General features: G+C 39.5%; 1 protein-coding gene across 1 annotated transcript in view; it reads right to left on the reverse strand.

The window, feature by feature from the left end:
- The window catches only part of DIAPH3 (diaphanous related formin 3), a 202,738-nt gene extending 201,008 nt beyond the window's left edge, over window positions 1-1,730 (reverse strand). The window contains exon 1 of the mRNA XM_056500048.1: window positions 1,312-1,730. Within this exon, the coding sequence (XP_056356023.1) occupies window positions 1,312-1,461 (150 nt within the window). The 5' untranslated portion in view covers window positions 1,462-1,730. The remainder of the gene's footprint in view (window positions 1-1,311) is intronic.
- Between the last annotated feature and the right edge of the window lie 22,510 nt (window positions 1,731-24,240).

Below are 24,240 nucleotides of genomic sequence, written 5' to 3' on the forward strand. Positions count from 1 at the left end.
ATTGGAATATTCCAGGAGCAAGCTGTGACCTTTCGGAACAGGTCTGGCCAGCCTCTTTGATACTGCTTATTGGCTAACTTTTTTGAACCTGTGCACAGGTGCCAGACATTCAAGTACCGAATGTTACACAAATACACCTTAGAATCAAGAGTTTAACCATGTAAGTGTTATGGTTTCCCTCTTTCAATTATGTAATAAATACATTTTAGAGCAGGTGGGCTCAGGGACAGCTGAACAAAGATCAACATGCATCACCTAAATATGAGCATGGGATGCATCTCCTCTGTATATGGCAGATACTCCCTGAAAGGAGGTTGTATGGAGATGGGGGTTAGCCCCTTCTCCCAGGCAACAAGCAAAAGGATAAGAGGACACAGCCTCAAACTGCACCAGGGGACTTTTAGGTTGGACATCATGAGGAATTCCTTCACAGAAAGGGTCATTAGACATTGGAATGGGCTGCCCAGGGAGGTGGTGAAATCACCATCCCTGGAAGTATTTAAGGAAAGACTGAGCATGGCACTTGGTGCCACGGTCTAGCTGGCATGGTGGTGCTCAGTCACAGATTAGACTCAATGATTCATTGCAGAGGTCTTCTACAACCCAATTGATTCTGTGGATACAAGGCCTGTAGAACGTATGTTGGTCCCAGCTCTAATGGTTGGAATTTTCATGATGTCCAAACAAAAACCGACTATTCCTGGGTACTCTTTGGTTAGAGCACATCTCGCAGACTCGTTATCTTGTAAACAATTACGAGCCATCCTGAGTTTTCCAATTTCTTGGTTTGCTAGCCAAAGGCTTGTGAAAACAGGCTTACAGAGGAGAAATTGACTATGTCCTTTAAATTCAAAGACCATTTTTTCACTGTAGAGTTTATATCAGTAAAGTTAAAAAACAAACAAAAAAAAAAAAAAAAAACAAACAAGAAACACTGCAGTCCTATTAGAAGTAACAAAGTAACAAGTTGAAAAGCTGGAAGGCTGTTCTGCTCCCGTTGCACACATAGCTGTCACGCAGCAAGTAATGGCAATGAAGCTTTGTGATGAAGCGTTTGGGAGCGACCTAAAACTTGCTGCATCCTTTCACACGGGCAAGCAAGAGGCGAGCTGGACCAGGAGAGATCAGCTTCGAAGCCCAGCTGAGCCTGACGGCGCCATGTATTCCCACTCGGTCCCCCGGTCTCGGGGGGCCCAGGCAGTGGCTGGCCCCGGAGGAGACAGCGGGGGGGAGACGGCCGGGCCGGCCGGGCACAAGCCGGGCAGGCCTCACTCCTCGGGCACTGCTGCCCCGGGACCGGCTCGTACTTACGAATTTGGGCTTCCTGCTGTCCGCCGCCTCCTCGGGGCCCCCGGCGCTCCCGGACCCCGGCGGGCCCTTCCGACGGAGCCCCTTGTTCTCCCGCCCGCCGCGACCCGGCGGCGAGGACGGGGCGCAGTACCGCGGCCGCGGCGGCTCCATGGCCGCGCACGGGCGAGGAAGGGAGATGGGCAGGGGGGAGCGCTGCCCGCTGTCGGGCCCAGGCCCGGCGCCCCGGCCGAGCTGGGCGCTGCGATTAGCGCGGCTTAGCTGGGCTCGGCCAGGCAGGGCGCCGCGGGGGGAGGAGCGGGTCTGAGCGCTAAAGCCGCGGCCCGGCCGCAGCGCAGGGTTTAGCGAGGAGAAGCCCCTAATCCCGCCACGCCCGAGCCGCGCGCTCCCAACGGCCGCGGCTGGCGGAGCGCCGCACCGGCCGCCGTCCGAACCGGCCCGCCACTGCCGGGCCCGCCCCCAGCCGCCCGCCGCGGCCAATCCGCGCCGGCGCGCCGGGAGCGGCGCCTTCCGATTGGCGGGAGCGCTGCCCGTCTCCGCTGAGCCGGCGGCTCGCGCCGGGCCCGCCCCGCCGGGAACGGGCCGGTCCGCAGGGCTGAGGTGACGCCGCCTCCGAGCCGCACACACGGGAAGGGAGAGCTTATTTCATTACCGTGCAAATCCTGTCTTCTCTGCCTCCTGCCTCTTCAGGATCCGAACGCACGGCGGGTGCCTCACCTGTTCGGCCTAGGATGCCGATTTCCAACAAGTGGCTTTGTTAAAAATTCCGATTCCATACCTCAAGCCGCTTTTTGACAGGTGAGAAGTGCTTCACTTATTTCTATATGACGTCTTTATATAATTGGAGCACTGACTTTTATATATACATTATTATATAATATCGTAGGATCATTGGGTTTGGAAAAGACCTTGCAATCATCCAGTCCAAAACATCCAAATCACCCAGCGCCAGATCCAGACACCTCTTAAACACCTCCAGGGATGGTCACTCCATCACCTCCCCAAGCAAAATATTCCAGTGCCTGCCCGTTTGAACACTGAAAAAAATATTCCTAATATCTAATCGGAATGTCCCCTGTCTCGGTTTAAGGCCATTTCCTCTGGTGCTGTTCCTGCAGTAACAGTAGAGACTGGCCCCCACCTCCATCAGAACCTCTTTTCTCGTAACTATAGAGAGCGATATACACATAGACATACATATATGTTATATATAATTAATACTTCTCATATTACTTTTATACCAGCTCGGTGGCATTGGGTTAAAAAGGCAGAATGGCACAGAAGAGACAGTCCCTACCCTAAACAATGGCAGTGTTTCCACCATGCTCCTGCGTCCGAGTTTCTGTTTTGTGATGGACACAGGCTGTGTGGAGGAGCTGTTAACTGAGCTGCCAAGGCCAAAAGAGCAGGTGTACCTACAGTCTGCATTTGTTTAATGCAATCTGTTGTTTTCCGTCACTGAAAGACCTGCAAGGCTCTGTGGTTTATAGGGAAATACATAAATAGAGATTTCATTATGCTGTAAACTAGCAAATTGCATGTGGTTTACAAGGCAATTGAATTCTCATTACTTCAATCAATACCTTGTATTTGTCTTTATTTTAAATTAAGAGTAGTTAGAATAATTATGCAAACTGGAGACTTACGTAGGGGAAAATCTATTTCCAAATCTCAGTGTTAGGGATCATTAAGAAAAGGAAGGCTAATACTCAGCAATTTTATCTCCAGAGCATTTTCTAAAACAGACAACATTTCTTTTCTGTCATTCAGTCCTTCACCATGACTTACACAGGCAGTGACCTACAAAATGTAACATCTGCCAGTACACAGAGTTCTGGTGAAACACAGCACAATTCAGCCCCAGACTCAAGCTTTGCAGGGCAAGGAGCTGTGGGGCCGTGCAGCGTGGATGCCGTAATTATTTGTATACGTTAAACTGTTCATCTTTTGGCACCTTTCTATAGATGTTTTGTAAATTTATATTGGAATTCTTTGTGGAGAGTATAATTAGCAGAACACTGTTTAATGTCATGGTTAATGATTTCCTGGAACATTTGATTAGAAAATTAATCAGGCTATGTGTGTGTATGATAAAGCTGTTTAAATGGACTTCCTAATTGCACTGTGGTAGAACACAATGGCTTGTGCCAATATATCACTTTCAAGGTGCTGTGTTGCAATAACAGAGAAACACTGAAGGGAATAATTTATCAGACAGTTTTACTGAGCCAAAAGTAAATGCTAGTACTTCTGATCTATTCTTATTATTTTATACTACTCCTCTTGTGCTCATTAGGTGTTTCACAGAACAAATACACTCTTGTAACAGCACAGTTTACCAAGATTAATCATGACTGGGAAAAAAAACTGTAAGAAAGAAATGCTTCACTAATGCTAAAATTGTGCAGAGATTTTACTTAGTGATAGCATGAATATTGTCTAGGGCATGAAAATATCTTGGCCATTTTGCATTATTTTTGTTCTGGAATGAGAATTCCTAGACAAAATAAGTGCATAAAGTTAACGATGGATGTTTGCAGAAGTAGTCCTTTAGATTGATGGATTCATTTAGGCTTTTAAAATTCTGTTCCATCTCTGTCTCTTATTTTTTTTAATATACTGTGACTCATGACTTTAAAAAAAAATAAATAATACCCTTGAAATATTCATTGTTCCAGGGAGGAAGTTTTTCAAATACATTCCTGTGTAAAGTATTTCAAAGCTGGCCTTTGCATTTAGACACTTGTCTGCATTTCATTTGGAGACACCTAGTTCTTTCCTATAAGATGATGACAAAACAGTCAATTAACTGTTCTTGCATGTGGTTCATCCCTTTGAGCTGTCATATAAAAGTTATAAAGGATTTTGTCAGAAATGTTGTTTTACAAAGCAAGCACACAAGTTTAATACTACTCTGTTTAATTATGCTAACAAGGAAAACCTTCTTAGCCACAGCCCCTGTGGCTTGGCAGAGGCAAGCAAATGGTGCATGCTTTTTCAGGAAAATGGCTTATTCAAAAACTTAATACAGGAGTTACAAAAAGATACATGATTGTTAACTCATAATGCCAATAAAAATTACCTTAGAGAAACCTGGCCTGTCCTCGTGTCTTATAGAGGCAATTGATGCTTATTTTATCTAAGAAAATCTTTAACATTTGTATTTTTATATTGCAAAAACACTCATTAGTATTCTTAATTTGTTGCAATGTAATATCCTTAAATGTAACCTGTGGATAAGATCTTACTTAATTTTCACAGCATGGGTGGCTTGCAAAACATATTATTACATTATTAGGATAATGGGAAGATAAAATCTAAAATTGTTCATCTAGTCTAGCCTATTAAGTTTACTAAGGAATGTGGCTGTAAATTTATCACACTAAGAAATTAACAAATTTATGTTACAGTTATGAAAAAAATTCATAGTCTGTTCAAATAATAAAAGATTTATTGACGAAAATATGCTTTAGGGTTTTTTTTTTCCTATAAAATTATTATTTTGGCTTTTTTCCACATAATTTGATTGTCATTTAGTCAGTGTCACTGCCACTGTAGTAGTATACATAGTAGTCTATGCTACATTCTATTTCTAGCATGGACTAGAAAAAAATTAAAATTCATAGCTAAACTACCCTGTAAGATCATGATAATCAGAAATAGGAAAGAACTGAAGATTCGCCAACTAATATGGCACTAACCTTAAGTTCTTACAAGAGAAAAATGTAATGGGCATTTTCTGATATATGGTTATGGTTATGAACTGAGTTGTAAAAGTTTACAGAACTGTAAGTCTACTAAAATGTGACAAAAAGGAGCTTTGGCTTTAATAGTCTTCATGAAGGATTGAATGTTTCCTTTGCTTAAGCTCATGATCAGAATAACTTCTGTTTGTTATGAATCTGTTTGAAGAGATTTTGAGAACTGAGCTAAATGCTTGTCGTGGGTAACACAATATTATTATATTCCATCTCTCTCTCTGCCCAGGCTTGTTACTGTCTCTTTAGGACCCACCATGGCAAGAGCTGGAATTGCAGGGCAGCTGGGAGGCGCAGGTCCCCTGGACCCTTTCCAAGGTTGGGGTACCTGAGCCAGCCTGCTCTTGTGCCTGGCAGCGAAGGGGGAGACTCTGCTTCGGAGGGCATGTTTTGGGCTTTTTGCTTGTTTGCTGTTTTGTGTGTTTTTCTGGGCTTGCAGTAGTAGCCATTCAGAAAAGCTGCACTTGCAATCACAAGTGTTTCAGAGTGAACTTGGAGAAGCGAGCAGGTTCCTGGGGCTGGGCCACCCTGCGTTGGTGCAGCCCAGGAGTTGGGAGCTATGATTGTTTCTCTTGTCTCTCCTGCCTTTCTTTTTCTCCCTTTCTTCTAATTCTCTTCTCACAGAACTTAACATCAAGTGGGTTTAAAAGTTTTCTATGTTCAGTGGTCTATCTGTTCTGTGGTAAGTGATGGTATGTTACATTTACTCTTTTGCCAATGTTCCTTTATTTCCTATGGGTTGCTAGTAAACTTTCACGTGTTTTTACCTTTTAAGAATATTTGGTTGGGATTATCTCCTCTGTGTCTACCCAGAGCAAAAGAACCTTGGTTAAACCCTGGAATTAAGTAACTGGGGTGTCACATGGGTGCTCTTGGAAAGGGTCTGACTCCCTTTGTTTCCCTATGGGGTCGGCAGTGGGGGGTCACACTCTTGCAAGAGATTTGGAAATGTTTTTGGTGTTTCTTTGTTCCTGTGGAGTTGGTGAGATTTAGCAATTTTCTGCCTAGTGATTATTCACTGTTAGTTTTGGCCTATTGCTGTTTTGCTTGTTAGCAAATAGTTATTTTTTCACTTATATCTACTCATATTAATTCCTTATTGGTGGAAAAGGATTGGTTGAAACTATGATGAGGTAACTCATTTCAGAGAATCCACTTCTTTAAATTGTCTTAAACCAAGACAGTGCTAAAAAAATAGTAATTTTCTTTGAAATTCCCTGGGCTCTTCTTTGGTAACAAGATCATTTTTCTCATGTGATGCTTTAAGAATGTATGATGCCACTTATCTTATCATGCATCTCTTTTAAACCTGTGTTCTTGCTCTCATCTGTCTTGACTGCCCAGCATGCTATTGAAGAGCTGGAAGTACTCAAAACAATTGTTTTCCATCATTCATTGGCACCCTGGAAGACAAGTATCTGTGCTGCTTAATACTTGTATAATATTTTAGGCGGAAGTAGAGAAGGACTTAGGACAGATAATTAAAGAAAATGCTGTTTTGCCTGTTATGTCAAATAGTCTGTAAAGATAAGCAGCTTTGAGCCATTTCAATCACAGTTTTGGTAAAGCTGAACAGTTCTTTTCTTCCCTTTCTTATATAAAAAGTATTATGGTTGTATTTCAGGACAACATTATGGTCATATTTCTTGCAATTCATTTCTGCTATTTCTGCAGAAATACCTGTGAAAACCAGAATATCCTTGATTGCTATCCCAATTCCTTATTGCTAGGAGTCTTGGACTGTCACACTTGCACGATGATATCAGTGCTAAGTATCAATGGAATATGTATCTTGCAACAGTCATAAAAAATACTTGGGTTTTAGAGAAGCACAAAGGACTTCAGGGCTATTCTTCATGTTTGTGTGGCAGTAAGTTCCAGACACTCAAAAAAGATCTAATTAAATTATTCAAGCTGAAATGAAGTTTCCTCTGAGAGTTGCATCTAAAATACCACAATACCTTTTTTCTTATTAGATGGGAGTTTTTACTGAAGAAAAAACAAAGCAAGATCCTGCAGGTTTTAGCAGAACCTGTAGGTATAGCTGTTTTTACTCCAGAATGGACAGACAAGAAAGACATCCCTGAGGACAGCATATGTCACAGTCCTGTTATTGATACAACAGTCATATCTTTTTGAAATTTCAAACAAAATTTAGCATACAATAGATTCATTTTCTCTCTTTTCTAGTTGGAATTTAAGGACTTTCAGAAATCGCTGTGGTATGAATAGCACCATTCTCCTTGAAGCTTTCAAAGTCATCTTATAAAAGATGAGGATATAAGTAGGGAAGTAGTTTGCTTCATCAATTTATTGTGGATTACATGTTGCTAATAATTTCTCACAAAATATTTTAGCCTAGCCTCTCATTCAGCTGAGGAAATCTAATATACCTCCTTCAAGATAATGCCTAGATGGGAAAAAACCAGTAAAGAAGTCCATTATACAGTTCATCAAATGGATCTTTATGAGGAAATTTCAGATGTGATTTGTGGCACTATTTAGGATACATTGCATACTACATTACTATAAAGTTCAGGTTTGTAATTTAATTATGGGCCAAATTATCTTCAGTTCTAACTTTGGTTGAAGTGACTAGGCCAAGCCTGACAGGTGATATAAATTGTAAATGGTCTGAGTGTCAAGGGCTGCAATAAAGGCTGTGTTACATAATTTTATACTTTGTGTGGGATTTTCAGAGCCACCTAAAGAATTAAATGAGCTGTTCAAACCTTGTCTACACTATCGTTATGCTATTAAGTGTTTCTAGTAAAATTATTGCAAACATTCAATTTTGTCCAAAAGAAAATAAATATGTTTTCAGAGGATAAAATAGCACTGAAGATTTTTTTGAATATAAGGGCCCATAGAAGTGTGATCAAGCTTAGTGATTTTTTCAGGGCATTCACTGCAAAGATTTTAAGCTTTCTGTCAGACTTCTCAGATGTAATTATCTTCCATTACTCCCTGATAACTCTCTAAATTCCTCATAGCTTTCCTTTTTTAATATACTTCTGTATTTTTTTTATGATTCACTTTCCAAATTTCCTTCTAAGAGTCTGTCTTTCATTTTTCCTTGTGATAATTTATATTGCTTTCTACTAGGGCATGATGCAGTTTGCTTTCAGAAATCCCTTATTTTCTTTTGACAGATGTATCATTTTAAAAGAGAGAGAGAGGGAGGGAAAGAGAGATAAACAGATATATCTATGTGCATATCTAATGCTTTTTATGTGTTAGTTATGTATTGCAGAAGTCTCAAAATTGACTATAATTTGTTTATATAGCTTTTATTTCTCTCTGACTGATTTTCTTATTCTAATCCATCTTTAAGTTTCTCAATCTACTTTTTCCTCTTGCAAAAGTAGTCGATATAATCATATCATGGTTATTGCAACTTAGTATTCAGTTACAGTAAGTACTGAACATGTAGATTAAGAAAAAAGTTTCCCCCTGTTTAAAAAAAAAAAAAAATATATATATATATATAATTTCGGGAAATTCCTGAAATACATACTATATGAAATATAATCAGCAATTTTGTGGGTAACAGAAGTCACTCTGTTGCTATCCAAACTGCATTTTTTGATGCTTTGTTCCTTGGCAAGTTGCAGTGGACAACCTGATTTTAATGGCTTTTTAACACTCATAAATTTCTACAGAGTGCAATGCACTGCCTTTCTTATGTTAAATAGTAGCTTCATCTCTTGTCATAGGATGCTGAGGAGTGTAATTGGAGGGTGTACTTTGCATCACAAGTACTCTTCCAGGGCAGCACAGCTAAGCTTAAGGTTTTTTTCTAGGAAGTTTCTTAAGTGGCAATTTTATGACAGTGTGAATCAGAACAAACTTCATAAGTTTCCATCTTCCTTCATCTATGTTATAATAAATGAAAGCTTTTGTTTAGGAAAATTAACACTTTCACTTATTTTTGCAAAGTATTTTTGCAGAAATGCAGAGATGATTTTGTTGGATTGTGATACAAAGGTTATCCTGTAGGACCTAGAGATTAGCTCTCAGATAATGTGTTTGAGGGGAGGGAGGAAAGTGAAAGAAATTGTATTGTAGCAATTACAGGATTGCTCTTCAGCTGGCCATAGGCAATTTGATCTCAAGAGGTTTTGGTTCGTTCTACAACAGCCTAACCAGAATGGACACTTATGAAACCAAGAAGAGGCCAGCTGACATTGTTTGTGTTACCTTATAAATGAAAAATTTAGAGAAAGCAGAATCTCAGCCTCTGTTTGAGTGTTAGGGCATGGTTAGCACCAGCTTTCCCTAAGGCATGTGGTGCTGAGGAAGGTACCATGGCCAGCATGACAAGGACCCATCGCTGACCCCAGCCGAGGCAAGAGGGACCAGCCCAGAGGTGACAGCCAGGTTTATCCAATAGTCCAGACTGTCAGGAGACTTTGTGATGAAGCAAGTCTGAGGAACTCAGGATCAGGGTCAGGAACAGTTCCAGTGACTGTAACAAAGGTCTGGTGATGATTGGGTGTATCCACAGTGATGAAACACAAGAAGCTTGGGAGTCACATACAAAGCAAGATCAACAGGGTTCATAACTGGCAGAGTGAAAGTCTGTCTCCTTTTCTGTGGTGTAATACACAGAGGAATCCATCGTGTGCATCCCATGAATAACCTCATGAGGCTCAAGAGATTTGTTTGTTACTTCTGCAGCCACCCTTAATCAGAGAGAGAAAAAAATCCATTATTATAAGTGTGCCTATTAGTATCTGAAAAGTAATGTAATGCCTTATCCCCATCTGTCTACAAAGCTGTATTTGTTTTCATTCCTGAGTTCATTTCACCTTGTATTGAACAATCATGCTGGTACCAATGAAGACGAAGTCTCCTCAAAGTAAGGAACGCCTTTGACAAGATTTAAAATCAAGTGGGAAGTCATCAAGAAGTCAATCATTATACCCCACTAAGTGCTCATAAAATTGTTATTTACCGTATGTTTTGTGAGCTTCAAATCTGGACAGCAGATAGATGCAGGTTTTCCATTTAGAAAAACACCAACAAAGATCTCTTTTTGTCCCATTAAAAGAAATGGAACATGAAGATCTATCTGCACAGGCTTGCAGGATGCTGGGACATTTATAAAAGCAGCCAAAATGTGATAATCCAGATCCAGCATTTGGGCGGATGATAAATACTTTCAAGCAGCTTGCTTTATATGAACTACAACATGAAAAAAGGAAGAATGTTGCCCCAAAAGTTGTTCAAAATATACATGACTAAAAGCAGTACAATGGTCAACTCTTTTTTTATTCTTTGCTGGAAACAAGAATAGAGTACCAAGAAAGAGTATTTTGGAGGAGCAGCATGCACAGGAGCAAGAGCAGGGCAAGGAGCTCATCAGCAAAAGCAGCAGGCAGGCTTGTGTATGGAATGTTGCTGAGAACTGAGCTCTGGAATGTACTGAGCCCAAATGAACTGCATTGCTTCTGCATATCATGAGCTTGACTCATCCACCCTCCACCCCGCCAACAACGGTGTTACTCATTCTAAGGCTCCTTGTCCTTGTAATGATCATGCCAAGTTCTGCTTTGTGATGTGACTTCCCTGTGACCCTTCATGTCACAAATCAGTAACAATACTGGGAAGGAATGAGTGATAATATTACTGAAATAAGAAAGTATTTCAAAGTACTGTGCTTCTGTAAAACAAAATATGTGGGAGTTTTGTAGCATATGTAGGGAAGATCCATATTCTCTGGCTAAGGACAATCTAATCAGTAAAGAATGAAGCTGGGCTTTTTCTATAATTAAGGAGTTAGCATTTAACTGAAGTTCTCACTTTTATCTAGTGAAGAAAAACTAACATCTACAAAAGGCAGTTAATCCACTCTTAAAATATGAATTTAAAACAAATGGAAAGCAGAACCTCTGGAGATCCTTCTATGTCTTCACTGACTATAGAAGATGCTTTGATACTTCATTTAGACCAGAAGAGTACATTTAAATGCTGAAGGCAGATGAGGTAAATCTCATTCTCTCAAACTGTTCTGGGGATTTCAGCAATTTTCAGTCAATAAATTCACTCCCTTTCAATAGATTTTATTACACATATTCATATTAATTCAGAATCACAGATATATTTAAATAGCAATGTTAATGGCTCCTTGGAATTAACAATAAAATTCTTTTGTGATCCTCGGAGAATAAAATCTTGAATAATCACACTTCCAAGGTAATCTGCATGTCTTTGAAAATAGTTTTTGATAGTCTGAAAACTGATGACAGATATTTTTTTCCTGAAAGGTTTAATGACTAGTTCCCTTACTCCTTTTGCTATGGGCTGTTATTATTATGGATATTAAACTACTTCAAAAACTGTGGGAAGTGTTAAGTTGCAAATATACACTTCTGTTGTATGGAATTACTTGGATGGTGATTAAAAGAATTAATGGTACTACTAACCTAAGTGTTCTAAAACATTTTCTTGGTGAAATCTATTCCATCTTTCTGTTGTCTTTTTGGTTTTTTTCTTCTTTTCTGCTGCTGTATGTTAGGTTTTTTTATCACTTGCAGAGCTTAGCATTCAGCCTTGGAAACTTCTGCAAGATGAAGAAATTAACTCTCTAATAGGTACATGAGAACAGTCCCATCATTAATATGTTAGCTTTCTAAACATACACCTTTGTGCCTTCTTCCCAGATGGCATTCAGTCTATGAAGAAGTCAGATGTAAGCATCTGCAAACAATTATCATTTTTTAAATCTTTCCTTAGAAGTCTCCTTTGCCAATCTGCCCACAGAAATGAAGAATTAAATACAGCCTCTCTCATTTTTATGCATTGCTCCTGATTTAGTCTGCATCTCCTGTCTGTCTTCCACAGAAATACCAAGCTTTTGGGGCATTGGCTTTTTTTTTTTCATTCAAAACAGCTCTGGCATTTTACAATAATAAACGTCATGAGCTTGATACTTGTGTTACATGCAAGGATTAGAGCACCTAAACTGTATTTGATTTCTAGACTTTCTCTGTTAGTTTCTGCCTGTGTTTACGTGACAAAATTCACCAGAACAGATGTATCAGAATAAACAATGCTTGCTTTCCATACTTAACTTTCCACTCTTCAAACAGTACTACAAGTAACCAAGTACCTGTTATAATTTCTAAATGTTCATCATATTTAGTAAATAATCCATATTTTATAACTGACATTGTTCAATACAGTTTTCAGACTTGTGGTATTTTTAGCTTTGAACTATACATGTGCACAATCTTGTAATTGAGTGTTTTATCTCCATGCTTATTGATATGAGAGGGAGGTGGGGATGGATATAATTATCCACTTATATTTTAGGTGGAAATAGAGGAAAATGATCTGTGTATCTAGAATCGAAGTTGTCATTGTATAATCATTTACTTTTAACTGGGAGATTATACAAGCTATATTCATTCAGATTCAGTCCTATGCAAATCATGGCTTTACAATCACTTAGGAGTTGTATCACATTAATCTACAGTGACAGTGCTCAACAGAGTCTAGAAAGTCTTTTGATTTCACACTCTGTAAGTGACAGTTCTTGATTTTCTGTAATATTTTGGATCACAGACAAAACCTTGTTTCAGTAACTGCTTATTAGCTGGACGGTTACAGCTGAAATGCAGAACTGTTGTGGTTGGGTGATATGATCAACATTCATCACAAGCTAATAATGGTGATTCTGAACATCTTAATTGGAGATCACACAACTCTGTGTAGTGTGAAATAAGATGTCTGGGTGATTGCAAAGATGTTGACTGGTCCTTGTGCTGATAGCCTGAGAATATTTTAATACTCTGAAGTCACACCAGATGGGCAATCTGCTGCAGTATATAGCTTGGTTCAGTTTTAAGCTGCAAGGGTTCTGTATCTGATGTCACCTCAAGGGGAAAATAATAAACAGCTGCACTAATGACATTTTTTAATCTCTCTACTTTTGATTTACCTAGGCTTTGTCTGATGCAATATTCAGTATAGGAAAACTGTACAAAGACCTTCTACAATACAAAAAAAAATGAACAAGAAATGGAACTGGAAAAAAATGAGTACCCCATTATTTAACTTCTCTATGCATGCCTTCTAATCTTATGTGCAAAATTTAACTTGTGGTTGCAAAATAAGTTTGGAAAAGCATACAGATATGAGGAAAAATGTCAGAGAAAAGTCTAAAGGAGTACAGATAAAATTTTGATTATTTTTATAGCTGAAAGAAAGGTAGTCAGTTTTCTGGATCAATGGAGTTATTTATTCTGGTAGTGAGAAGATAGCAACACCAGCTCTCCCCTACTCCAAGGTTTTGCTGGATACATTCTTTCACAGAATATTCCATGGAAACAACTTGAGTCAATTTGAGTTCTACAGCCTTTCATTGCAGCCCCTATAACTAGACTTTTGTCTCTTTTGGTACAGGAAAACTCAAAGCTTTGGGTGCTTTGGAGAGTTTTGCATCTCTTTCAGTGTGGAATTTTAGCACAGTTTGTCATCTGGGTAACCTGATCAGTAGGTTATGCAATTAATATGAAATAGGGGATATAATCAACTTTTTAAATATTATTTTAAATAAATTGTTTTGGACTGTAGCAAACATGAAATATGTCATGTTAAAAGAGAGAAAGAAATGTGAGGAATTAGGATCTGCTGTTATAATTATTGAGTTTGAATTAGAGAGCCAAAGAATGTACTGGATGTGTGTTCTATTAAGCAGAAACATTTGGCACTTGTCACTGAATAAATAAGATATCATCTAAGTGCTTTGCCCTGATGTGGCTGCTGAACACAAGTATTGTGAGTAAATGGTAGAGGAAATAATCTGAGTTGAAAAATAGAACATGTAAAAGACCACTAGAATTTTCACCTAGGTTGTGAAAGACAAGCAAAAAATTTAACTTAACATTTGCCATCTAAGCAATGAATGAGGAGGAAGACAACCATGATGTCCTTTACTTCTAACTGTATCTGGTTCTGTCACTTGTTATGCTTCATAGTTTTTAATTAACTCAAGCTAATTGTTAAGTAACTTCATCATGTTAACACGTTAACACCAACACTAAGCAGCCAGACTGAGGATGGGGCCTTCCACACAAATGTGAAATGCACAAATGATGAATGTAAAAAAATCTGAAAATATGTAAGAATCTGCTAGTGATGCAGAAGCCAAGTGTGTAATGCCAGGAAAGAAGAGACATCTGAAAAAAATCCTAATTGAAACTGGAAACTGGAATACACAGTTGAAGATTCAGAAGTAATGTATAAGAGCGTGACATAGCTAGCATTTCCTGACAACTGAATTCAGGATTTTTTCAAAGACAGGACCAGATGCTGAGAAACCTTAATACCACTTGAAATTTTTAGGAAAAGTTCTTTCACCTTCCATCTCTGTCATTAAAACCCTTTTCGGCTTGACTTTCCTTCTTTGAGAATCAGAGAAGCGAAGACAGAAGGAAATTACATGGGACTCTACTCCAGCACATTACAGGATAACTTATACTTGACTTGCCATGAATAAGCTGAGAATCCAGATAGGTGATTTGTTTTGAAAGTGTGATTTGCTGAAAAATGTGTTGCCTTTGTTTGAAAGACCACAAATAAACAAATTGCTCTAATTCTGAAAAAGATTGTATTCTAATGTTGAAGACAGCATATCTAAAGTGGGTTATGATGGACATAGCTGCCTTATGCCTGAGGCCAGCTCAAGAACAAGTAATGTCCTGCACTGCTCACCTCTGAAGTACTGATTAATGAACAAAATCCTTTCCAGAAAAAAGGGTCTAAATGTCTCCATTCCCAAGACAGTTTGCATTTTTTTCATTGAGATGTACAGTACAATGCAGTGAATTAAAACTATTTTCATTTCTGTAGCTGAATGTCATTCCCTGTAAATGAGATACTGGCAGTAAGATGACTTTGATTGCTGCCAGCTGTCAACACCCCTAAGGAAAGCCAAGATACTTCTATGTAAGAAGCCTGCTGATCAAACACATCACAAGATGTGTCAGAAGATTAGTGAGTTAAATAAAATAGATCTGTGTTTATACTCTTCTGGACATAAACAAGCTGTCTATGAGCTTTTGTTTGGATTGTTTTGTTTTTTTCCTTACAGAGAACACTTCATACTCCAGTATGTTAACTGGTTTTTGTAGTTTCTGTTCTTGCTTTATGGAATCAAGTTCTCTAGATAGAAGGGAAAGGAGCTAAAACAGCCATTTTCCTGTTGTTGAAATATCTGTCTATTTTACTTGGTAAGTACCATTTAAATAGACAACAAGAGTAAAAGTGGTTAGTCATTACGCTACTTGTAGTAAATGGATATATGAGCTAAATTTTCAAAACTAGACACTCAAACCTTGAAATATGCAGTTAATTCATTAATGCCTGCAGTGCAGTACAAGTCAGGTATTAGTGTTGCACACAGTCTCTTACCTTGTATTAATTTCTATATGCATAATTTAGACATACACACCAGGTTATGCCGAATTTTGTAAAATGTAATTCATATATTTTGTGAATCCTTTTCTGTTTCTTCTTATTACACCTGCTTACTGTTAGTGTTCAGTAGAAAATTAGCTGAAAGCAGTAAAAAGTGAAGTGAAGCAGGAAATGAAGACTAGTGATATAGCTTAAAAAGTCTAAGAACAATCCTAAAAAGTTTAAATCTATCTTTATATCTATGCACTATCAAGTGGCTGAGAATATAACGTGATTTTTTGGGTTGGTTTGTTCTCCTTTACAGCCTTCAATGTTAGCCAAGTGACATGTTTTAAAAGTCTATGGAGCTGATTAGTGTTGGGTGTAGGTGTATAATCTTAACAGAGATACCTCCTGAGAGGACCAACCTTAACAATTTTAATAAAGAAACAAATAATATTTAACTATATTACATGGTAAGGGAATGTGAAGTTTTTATAGGTTTTACTCTTTAAAGAATAAAAGAAAAAGTTGGTACTACACATCTTATTTGTCTTCCTACTTGGAGAGAGCTAAGTAAGGAGGCTAAACACCAAGGCCCCCTGTCCTTTCATATGACCATTCTTAAATCATTTTCAAGAGGAAGAGAAATCCTAGAGAGCTCACAAACTGAAAAGCAGAGACCAGACTGAGCAGTCAGCCAGCAGCAGTCATGTAAGAAGGGAGCTAGAGAAGGGTTAAGAGCCAGGTGTGTATCTGAAGGGAAGGCACCAAGAGGCTCTTTTCAGTGGTGCCAGGCAATAGGACAAGAGGCAATGAACAGAAAGTTCCACTTGAGTATGAGTTAAAACTGGAACAGCTAGCCCATAGAGGCTGGGGAGTCTCCCTCATGGGGACAGATAGTCAAGAGTTGTCTAGACACAATCCTGAGTGCCAGGTTTTAAGGGACCCTGACTGAGCAGGAAAGTTGGACTAGGTGACCTCCAGTGGGCCCTTTCCTACCCTAGCCATTATATGATTCTTTGATTTTGTGTGATCTCATATTCTTCACAGGCATGTGGTCTATGTGCTTTTCTTAGTGATACTAATTTAGGCTTAACTATGTGCATAGACTATCTCAAGGCAATATAGACTAAGAATAGAAGTTCTAAGAAGAATTCTGTTTTCTTAGTTTTTCTGAATGTGAAGGATAGAAATGCATTACTGGAATGGGATGTAGATTCCAATTCAGTTTTTGCCCAGATACAGATCCATGGTGACTCTAAAAAAGCAAGTAAAAACAGGTCACAAAGGCTGTGTTTACTTACACCTCTCTAGTATGATTAATTTTAATAACATTCCTAGCTTTCTAGATAAGGGAAGAGCTGAAATGTGCTGTGTCTGTCTTCCCCAAATGCACATTCTTTTTCTGTGAGTACCCAGAGGTAGATGAAGGGTTAGTCTGTGTGTGCAGTCCAGCTGTGGTAGTCAGTACATGCCTGGACCAGGGAAGGCTTCTCACTGTAGATGCAGCTGATGAAATTTCTCTAACAAGTAATGAACACGTTGCATAAATTGCCTTCTGAACCTGAAGGTTGATTCTCTTTTACCTCTGTGATGTCCTGCTAATGTGGGCACCTGATTGAGGCTGAGTGAAAAGAATTCCCTCCTCCTCTTTTGTGCTTTGAACCTCTTCAGAGAGGTGCCTTCTTTAATCTTCCCTGTTCCTTCCTTTTGCTTTGAAGGGAGGTTTTGTTCCGTATATTCATCAAGATTTTTCTGGGGGAGGGTTTTTTGGGGTTTTTTTTTAGGCCTTATTATTTGTATGTCTGACAACCTCTAAACTTAAGTGCTCTGATCTTTAGAACAGCACAGCGAAGTGGGAGGGCTCTCTTGGAGAAAAGGAACTGAGGATTAAAGTAGATCAAATGACTTCTCAGCAGCCACCCACTGAATCTGTGGATGAGTAAAGCCTCCAGTTCCAAGTGTCCCAAACCATGTATATATGCAGGGGGTGGGCACTCCCCAGCAAACTCCAAGCTGAACCAGCCAGGGAGTAGGAGGCTCTGGGTCCAGGCAGGGTTATCAGATGGGCAGAAGGTCACCCATGGGACAGGTGTGTGAGTGCTGCAGGTGTGCAGTGAGCACCCAGCAGGACCAGCTGGTCAGTCAGGGGCCTGTGGGATGAGTAAGGGGGACAAGATGTGGGAAGGAGTGCCAGGTGGGCAGGGGGGCTGTGCAGGTGCTCAGGGGGTCCGTAAATGTGTGTCTGCTGTGCACAGCTAATGGAAGTGGAAATGATGAGGGGACAGAGAGGACTGAGAACTGGCTGAATGGTTGGTGTCAGAGGGCTGTGATCAGCGACATGGAATCTACTTGAAGGTCTGTAGCTTAGCAGTGAACCTCAGTGGTCAGTACTGGGTCCAGTCTTATTCATCAAAGGATGAAGGGACAGAGCTCTTCCTCAGCAAGTTTGCAGATGATACAGAACTGAGTGGCTGACACACCAGAAAGCTGTTCTGCCAGTCAGTGGGACCTCAACAGGTTGGAGAGCTGGGCAGAGAAGAATCCAGTGAAGTCCATCAAAGGGAATGTCAGAGTCCTGCACCTGGGGAGGAATTACCCCATGCCCCAGCATGGGCTGGGGGCAGGTCTGCTGGAAGGCAGCTCCCTGGAGAAGGACCTGGGGGCCCCAGCAGACAATAGTCTGTCTGTAGGTCAGCAGTGTGTCCTTATGTTCAAGAAGGCTGATTGTATCCTGGGCTGCATTGGGAAAAGCATTGCCAGCAGGTCAAGGGAGGAGATCCTGCCTCTCTACTCAGCCCTGGTGAGACCCCACCTGGAGTGCTGTGTCCAGTTCTGAGCTCCTCAGTTCAAGAGGGACTGGAGAGGGTCCAGAGTGGATGATGAACATGGTTAAGGGACTGGAACACCTCTGCTGAGGGAGCTGGCACTGTTTAACCTGGAGAAGAGATCACTGGGGACAGATCTTACCAATGTATATAAATATTTTAAGGAAGGGTATAAGCAGAGCAGAGCCAAGCTCTTTTGAGTGGTTGCCAGTTACAAGGAGTAACAGAAAGAAACTGAAACACAGAAAGTTCCATCTGAATATGAGGAAAAACTTCTTTACTGTGGGGGTGACAGAGCACTGGAACATGGTGCCCAAAGAGGTTGTGGAGTTCTCCTTCCCCAGAGATATTCAAAAACTGCCTAGATGTGATCCTGTGCAACCTGCTGTTAAGATAGCTCTGCTTTAGCAGGGGCTTGGATTAGATGATCTCCAGACGTCCCTTCCAACACTAACCATTCTATGATTCCAAGAATCCGAGCAGTGTGATGTGTGTCCTGTACTACTGACCTTCTGCCTCTGCCTGGCCAAGAGGAGGGGGGGACATGTCCCTGTGTGTCTGTGTCTGGTGTGAGTCCTGAAATTGGGAACTTTGGGGGCAGTACCCTGTCTGTGGCTTTCTGTGTGACTGGCTCTGTCTGTGTTCTCTTTGAGTGTGTGTGCCCACGTGTGTCTGGCTGTCTGTGTAATCAGCTCTGCTGCTGGTTGAACCTGCAAAGGGGAAAGTGTCAGCCTTGTCCCTCAGCCTGGACAGAGACCCTGGGCTCCCTGGGTGGGGCTACAGTGGCCAGGCAGGAGGAATCCAGAGGCCTGGAGCTGCTGGAGCTAGTGAACACTTGTAACAGCTTAACTTTATGCCTATGTAACACTGTTTTAGCTGGATACTCCCCCAAAACTAACTTCTTGTTGTTGCTGTTCTTTTTTGTTTTTAGTTTTTCTTTTTTTATTTTTTTTTTCCACTGTCCTTTAAAGTTACCAAGGTATTATAATTATGGAGACACAGACCACCAAGCTTTAGAGGAGTATTTTCAGTGACTAGTCTTTTTAGATTCCTCCACTTTAAAAGAAGAAAAAATTTGTCATAAATTACTTTCACTGAGTTTGAGTCTTGTCATTATGTTGTAGTTAATAAAGCTGGGGACCCCCTAGGGCACATGAGGGCCTTAGTGCCCTGTAAATAAGGAATTTTTAAAAATAAGGAATGAAAAATTATTTGACATTTTTAAAAATTTGGCTTCTGATGTGGTTAATATCACACAGCAGATGTAACATGCCACAGAGGTCACAGCTTACTGCCTGAGGTGAGCTAACTGAGCAGAAATCACAAGGAGAGATTATACCCACAGAAACAGTTTATTACAAGAGAGCTGAAGGGCATTGGCTGTGAATAAGCTAGAGAAATTTATGCTGTGGTTTAACCATCACTTTAAACTTTTGAAGCTGACAAAAGAGGCATTCAGCCTTCCCTGGATTACTTTTCCTGCTGCTGTGCCCACATAAACAGCTGTGCTGGACAAAGAGAGGTGATGACAGAGGAGCAAGGAAAATAAAGGTTCAATTTTTAACTTGGACAAGTTTTTCTGCCTGCAAAACATAAACTTTTATGTTGGCACAAGTGAGGAGTTAGTATAAGGATGGGAATGAATGGCTGAACAAGGGAACCATAATGGATCTCTTTATTTGTTGGCTATGCTACATGAAAACTACTGCAGAATTATGAAATTGTAATTGATTTGTGGATAAATAAGAAACTGGGTTTCCTAATAGTTCATAGCACAATTCATGAAAAACTTCTGAAGTTTACCTAGTCCCAACTCTTGGTAACAGCAGAGCACTTCAATGGTCATTAAAGTGGCTCGCAGCTTTCCCCAATTGGGTTTTGAATGTTTCCGTGGTAGAAATGATACAACTCCTTTGAACAGGCTCTTTCCAGTTCTTAACCCACCTTTGGAAATAATTTTTCCCTTATATCCTGCTGGAGTTTATTGTGACAACATATCTAAACTAAGGGAGCCCTGACCTGATCGCTGCATTTCAAGTGCAACTTCCATAGTGCTGACTAAAGAGAAATAATCGACTTTTTTGACCTGCTGGATGAGCTTTTGCTTGTGCAGCCCAGTATGTGGCTAACCTTTGTCACAACAGGGTACATGGCTGTCTCACATTGAACTTACAGGCCACCAAGATAGCTTCCCTGCTGGTCCTTCTCTGCAGAGCAGTTTTCCAGCCCTGTCCTGTTGCATGGAGATTTTTCTCTTACTTTACAGATCCCTAACATGTGATTATGTTGGATGAAAATGATTCACAAAACTTTGAAACAAGCCCACACTGAATTTCCTTTTTCCTAGAGTGGTGTCCTAGTGTTTTGAGGTCCTCAAAAATCTGCAGTTTTCTGCCTTTCCATACCTTTCTCTCAGTCTGCTAAGGTTAACCTTGTCACACTTGCTTTCTGCACATCCATGATCCTCCTCTTCAGAAGTTAAGAGTAAACATAATAGCAATAGTAGCAACAAAATTTTTAAAGTTGAGAATATAGATGAGAAAGGAAAAGGACAAAGCAGAAAGATGGGATGCTTTGCTTTGCAATTATTAGGACCCTGACACACATAACAGATTGTATAAACAATCAAAACAGAGACTATGAAACTAGCATATGTTACAAACATTAGAATAGTGCTGCCATGTCAGATAAAGCTCTTTTAAAAGTATATTTTCTTGCCTTTGTAATGATTTTGCTTTTGAAATTACTCTGTATGAAACTGTGTTTAATCATTACAAGTGTGACTATCCCTGGACTGTTCAAATGCCTTCTCCTACTTCATTTTCTTTCTTATCAGGAACAGCACTCCAAACACTTGTCTCAGTGTTCATATCAAAGAAGACAAAATCCAGACCTCTGAAGGACTGAATTACTTTATGCATTTTTGTTCATCACAGAGAACAATCCCCATACTTTCAAGTGCACTGGGTGTACTTGTAGTGCCTTGCCAATTGCAAGGAATTTTTTTCTGCTTTTAACATTCTGCTTTGCTCATTCTTTCCTCCATTGTCATAACTGAATTCATAAAACAGTTCTCTTTTTTTTGTTGTTTTATAAATGGAACATTCTTCAGGAAGAGAGCAAGAATGTGTGCACAGAAATCATTGAAGAGTCACCTGTATTGAAAAAACCCGCTTCATTTCAAAAATGAAAAATAATAAATTTTTACATTACATGAAAAAGCTGAATTTATTGTTTGCTCTCCTTAAAAATATCATTTCAGCAAGCAAATTAATTTAGAAGTAACTTATTTCTTATTCTTTTATAATAAGTTAGAGACAAACTTAATTAATGTATCATTTTAAGAGTGAATAAATTGTGATGATAAGGTTCAAGAATGAAGATTAGATTCAGTAGGTGCCCTTTATACTATAATACAGTAGCTCTGAGAAAAAATCTATTGTGTTCCTTTTTTCAAGTTCTTGCAGAAGGTTCTGAGTGTATTTTGCTATTATATCTGTCTCAAACACGTTAGGATACTACATTGTCATTGTAGCCACCCCAAATAGCAGTAGATTATTAGACCTGGATTTAACAGGGTGAGATTGAGCTGCAATAGTTTGAGAAATGGTAACAGTTAGAAAAGTTTGTGTGCCTAGGGTTCTTTGTCTGTGAAGACCTCCCACCCATTTTGTTCCCTGGTTTTCTTTTCAGCTATATAGAATAATATGTGAAAAATAATAAATGCAAAATTTTTCAGAATAAGTATAACCAGTTTCATGAATAATTCATTTCTGTCTTGTATGACTTCATTATGTCATGTATAACTAGCACTTTGTACTGTCAGGATGAAAAGCTACAAAAAGTGTTTAACAGTGTAGCATAAATTCATAACTTGTAATTTGAAAAGTGACATGATATTGCACCAGTTCTTGCATTCTCAAACATGCTTTCCCAGATAACTTATTTAAGATTTTAAAAAAACAAAACTTAGAGTTTGTTTGGTTTGGGGTTTTTTTTTTCAGTCATAGAGGTCTGCTTTTATTAAAAGAAATCATGTATTTCATAATATTCACTGGCTCTCATAAAGTAAGGACTTTCAGCTATTGGTCTTAATTCTGCAAGATAGTTAAAGCCATAGCTAAATATTTCATCAGCTATGTCAGACACCTGATACATCATAATGCAGCCATCTTCTAAGTGAACAAACTCTGGCACTACTCACAAAAACATTGTTCCCTAATTGCCTAAAGGAGTCAGTAACACGGCTGTGACTTTGCTGTGGTTTGAAGCCCAAAGAGTGACATGGCCTCTCTGGTACCTGCACATTTGTTTAGTTGGTTGGTTGTTCCAGTGCCAAGAAGATAAAAGTTTTGTTCAAGAGTACAAAGGTTCTGTATTTGCAGCTGTAACTATTTGTTTGTGTTTGTATTAATATTCTTTCATGCAGTTTCATAGGTGCTCACCAGGCAATGTGTTTCTGGAGAAAATATTCCTAGAAGGATGGTAAAGAAGCATATGGGTCAGTTTGTTTTAGGATGTCCTCCTGCAGAAAAGGAAAGAAAGCAAGCCAGCCTTCCCCTTCCTTCATCTCTCAAACTATGCAAATGAGTTACAAGCTCTTACCATCAATACTGATGTAATCACAGAATCCTTTATACTGGAGAAGGTGCTAAAGACAGAGTCCCACCCAGCACTGCCAAGTCCAATCCTAAATCATGTCCCTAAGCAGCTACATGCCTTTTAAAGACTTCCAGGGATGGGAACTCAACCTCTTCCTTGGCCTTTATACTCCCAGCAGAGTCCCTAGGGATGTAATGACAAAGGGATGTCTTTCTCACCCAAATAGCAGGAAAGCAGGAAAGAAAAAAAATAGCCAAGATAAAGAAGGATAAGGGTGTCTGCACTTAGACACCAGAATTAGATGCCTGATATTTCCCTGCAGAAGTTTTTTGAAGGCCACACTTCTTCCATTGAATAGAGAGAGAACCTGAGCACTTACTTTAATAATGCTTCATTCTAACTTTCGCATTTGTGGCAGGTACAGGGTAAATCTCATACTTTGTTTTTATTTTTAAAAGTGTGAAATATGGTTTTCAAAAATTACCATTCCTCTGCACTCTTTAAAAACACCTGCATTCAGGGTCAACAGTTTGATTACCCAGTCATAAATTCAGCTAAGAGATGTATGTACAGATCCTTACTGACTTGCCAGTGTGTCCAATAAGGAACAGAATCAGGATTCATTTTCTTACCATTCTAGTGTCCTTCAATCTCAGTGCTCCAAGCAAACTTAAAAAAAACCCCTCTGGTTTTGTTTTAATTGCCTCATTTTTTCCATTACAATCTGGAGGCGAGGAGAATCATGGGCATTGATATGGATTTCTTTTTCTGGTAAATAGGATTTGTTTTGCATTTTAAACTGTTGAGCAGGGTCTTTTTCTTTCAAACACACGTTTTTCCCTTTAAGCATACCATTATGTATATATCTCACGAATGCAGAGAAAAGATCACTACCCAGAAATGGGACATGAATGACATTTTGCTATCCTGTATCATCGTGGTTTTAAAAATAATATGTTTGTTCAGATTTTTCTCTTCCCAAACTGTGATCCAAGAGCAAGGCGACCTCATGACAACCAACAATTACAGGCAGAACGTCTCAGAAACAGTCTTTAAAGGATGAAGCCTCAGGCAAGTTCTGTTTCCTATAATGTCAGAAGAAAAGTTAATACAAAGTGAGTCTTCAAATAAACAGAAACTAATTTGATACTTGGCAGTAGCTAAGGAAGAGCTTATTTCTTCTTTAACTTTTTGTTTTGCTTTTCCTCTTCCCACAGAGAGATTTTGTAGTTTTCCATACTCCTTTATCAAACCTTTAAGGTAGAAGAGTCTAGGTGAGACAAGTGATTCACTGAGCCAGACTTCCCAGGTGAAAAGAGTATGTTAAAATTACATAT

The sequence above is a fragment of the Oenanthe melanoleuca genome, chromosome 1 (assembly GCF_029582105.1).
Source record: "Oenanthe melanoleuca isolate GR-GAL-2019-014 chromosome 1, OMel1.0, whole genome shotgun sequence".
Classification (NCBI taxonomy): Eukaryota; Metazoa; Chordata; class Aves; order Passeriformes; family Muscicapidae; genus Oenanthe; species Oenanthe melanoleuca.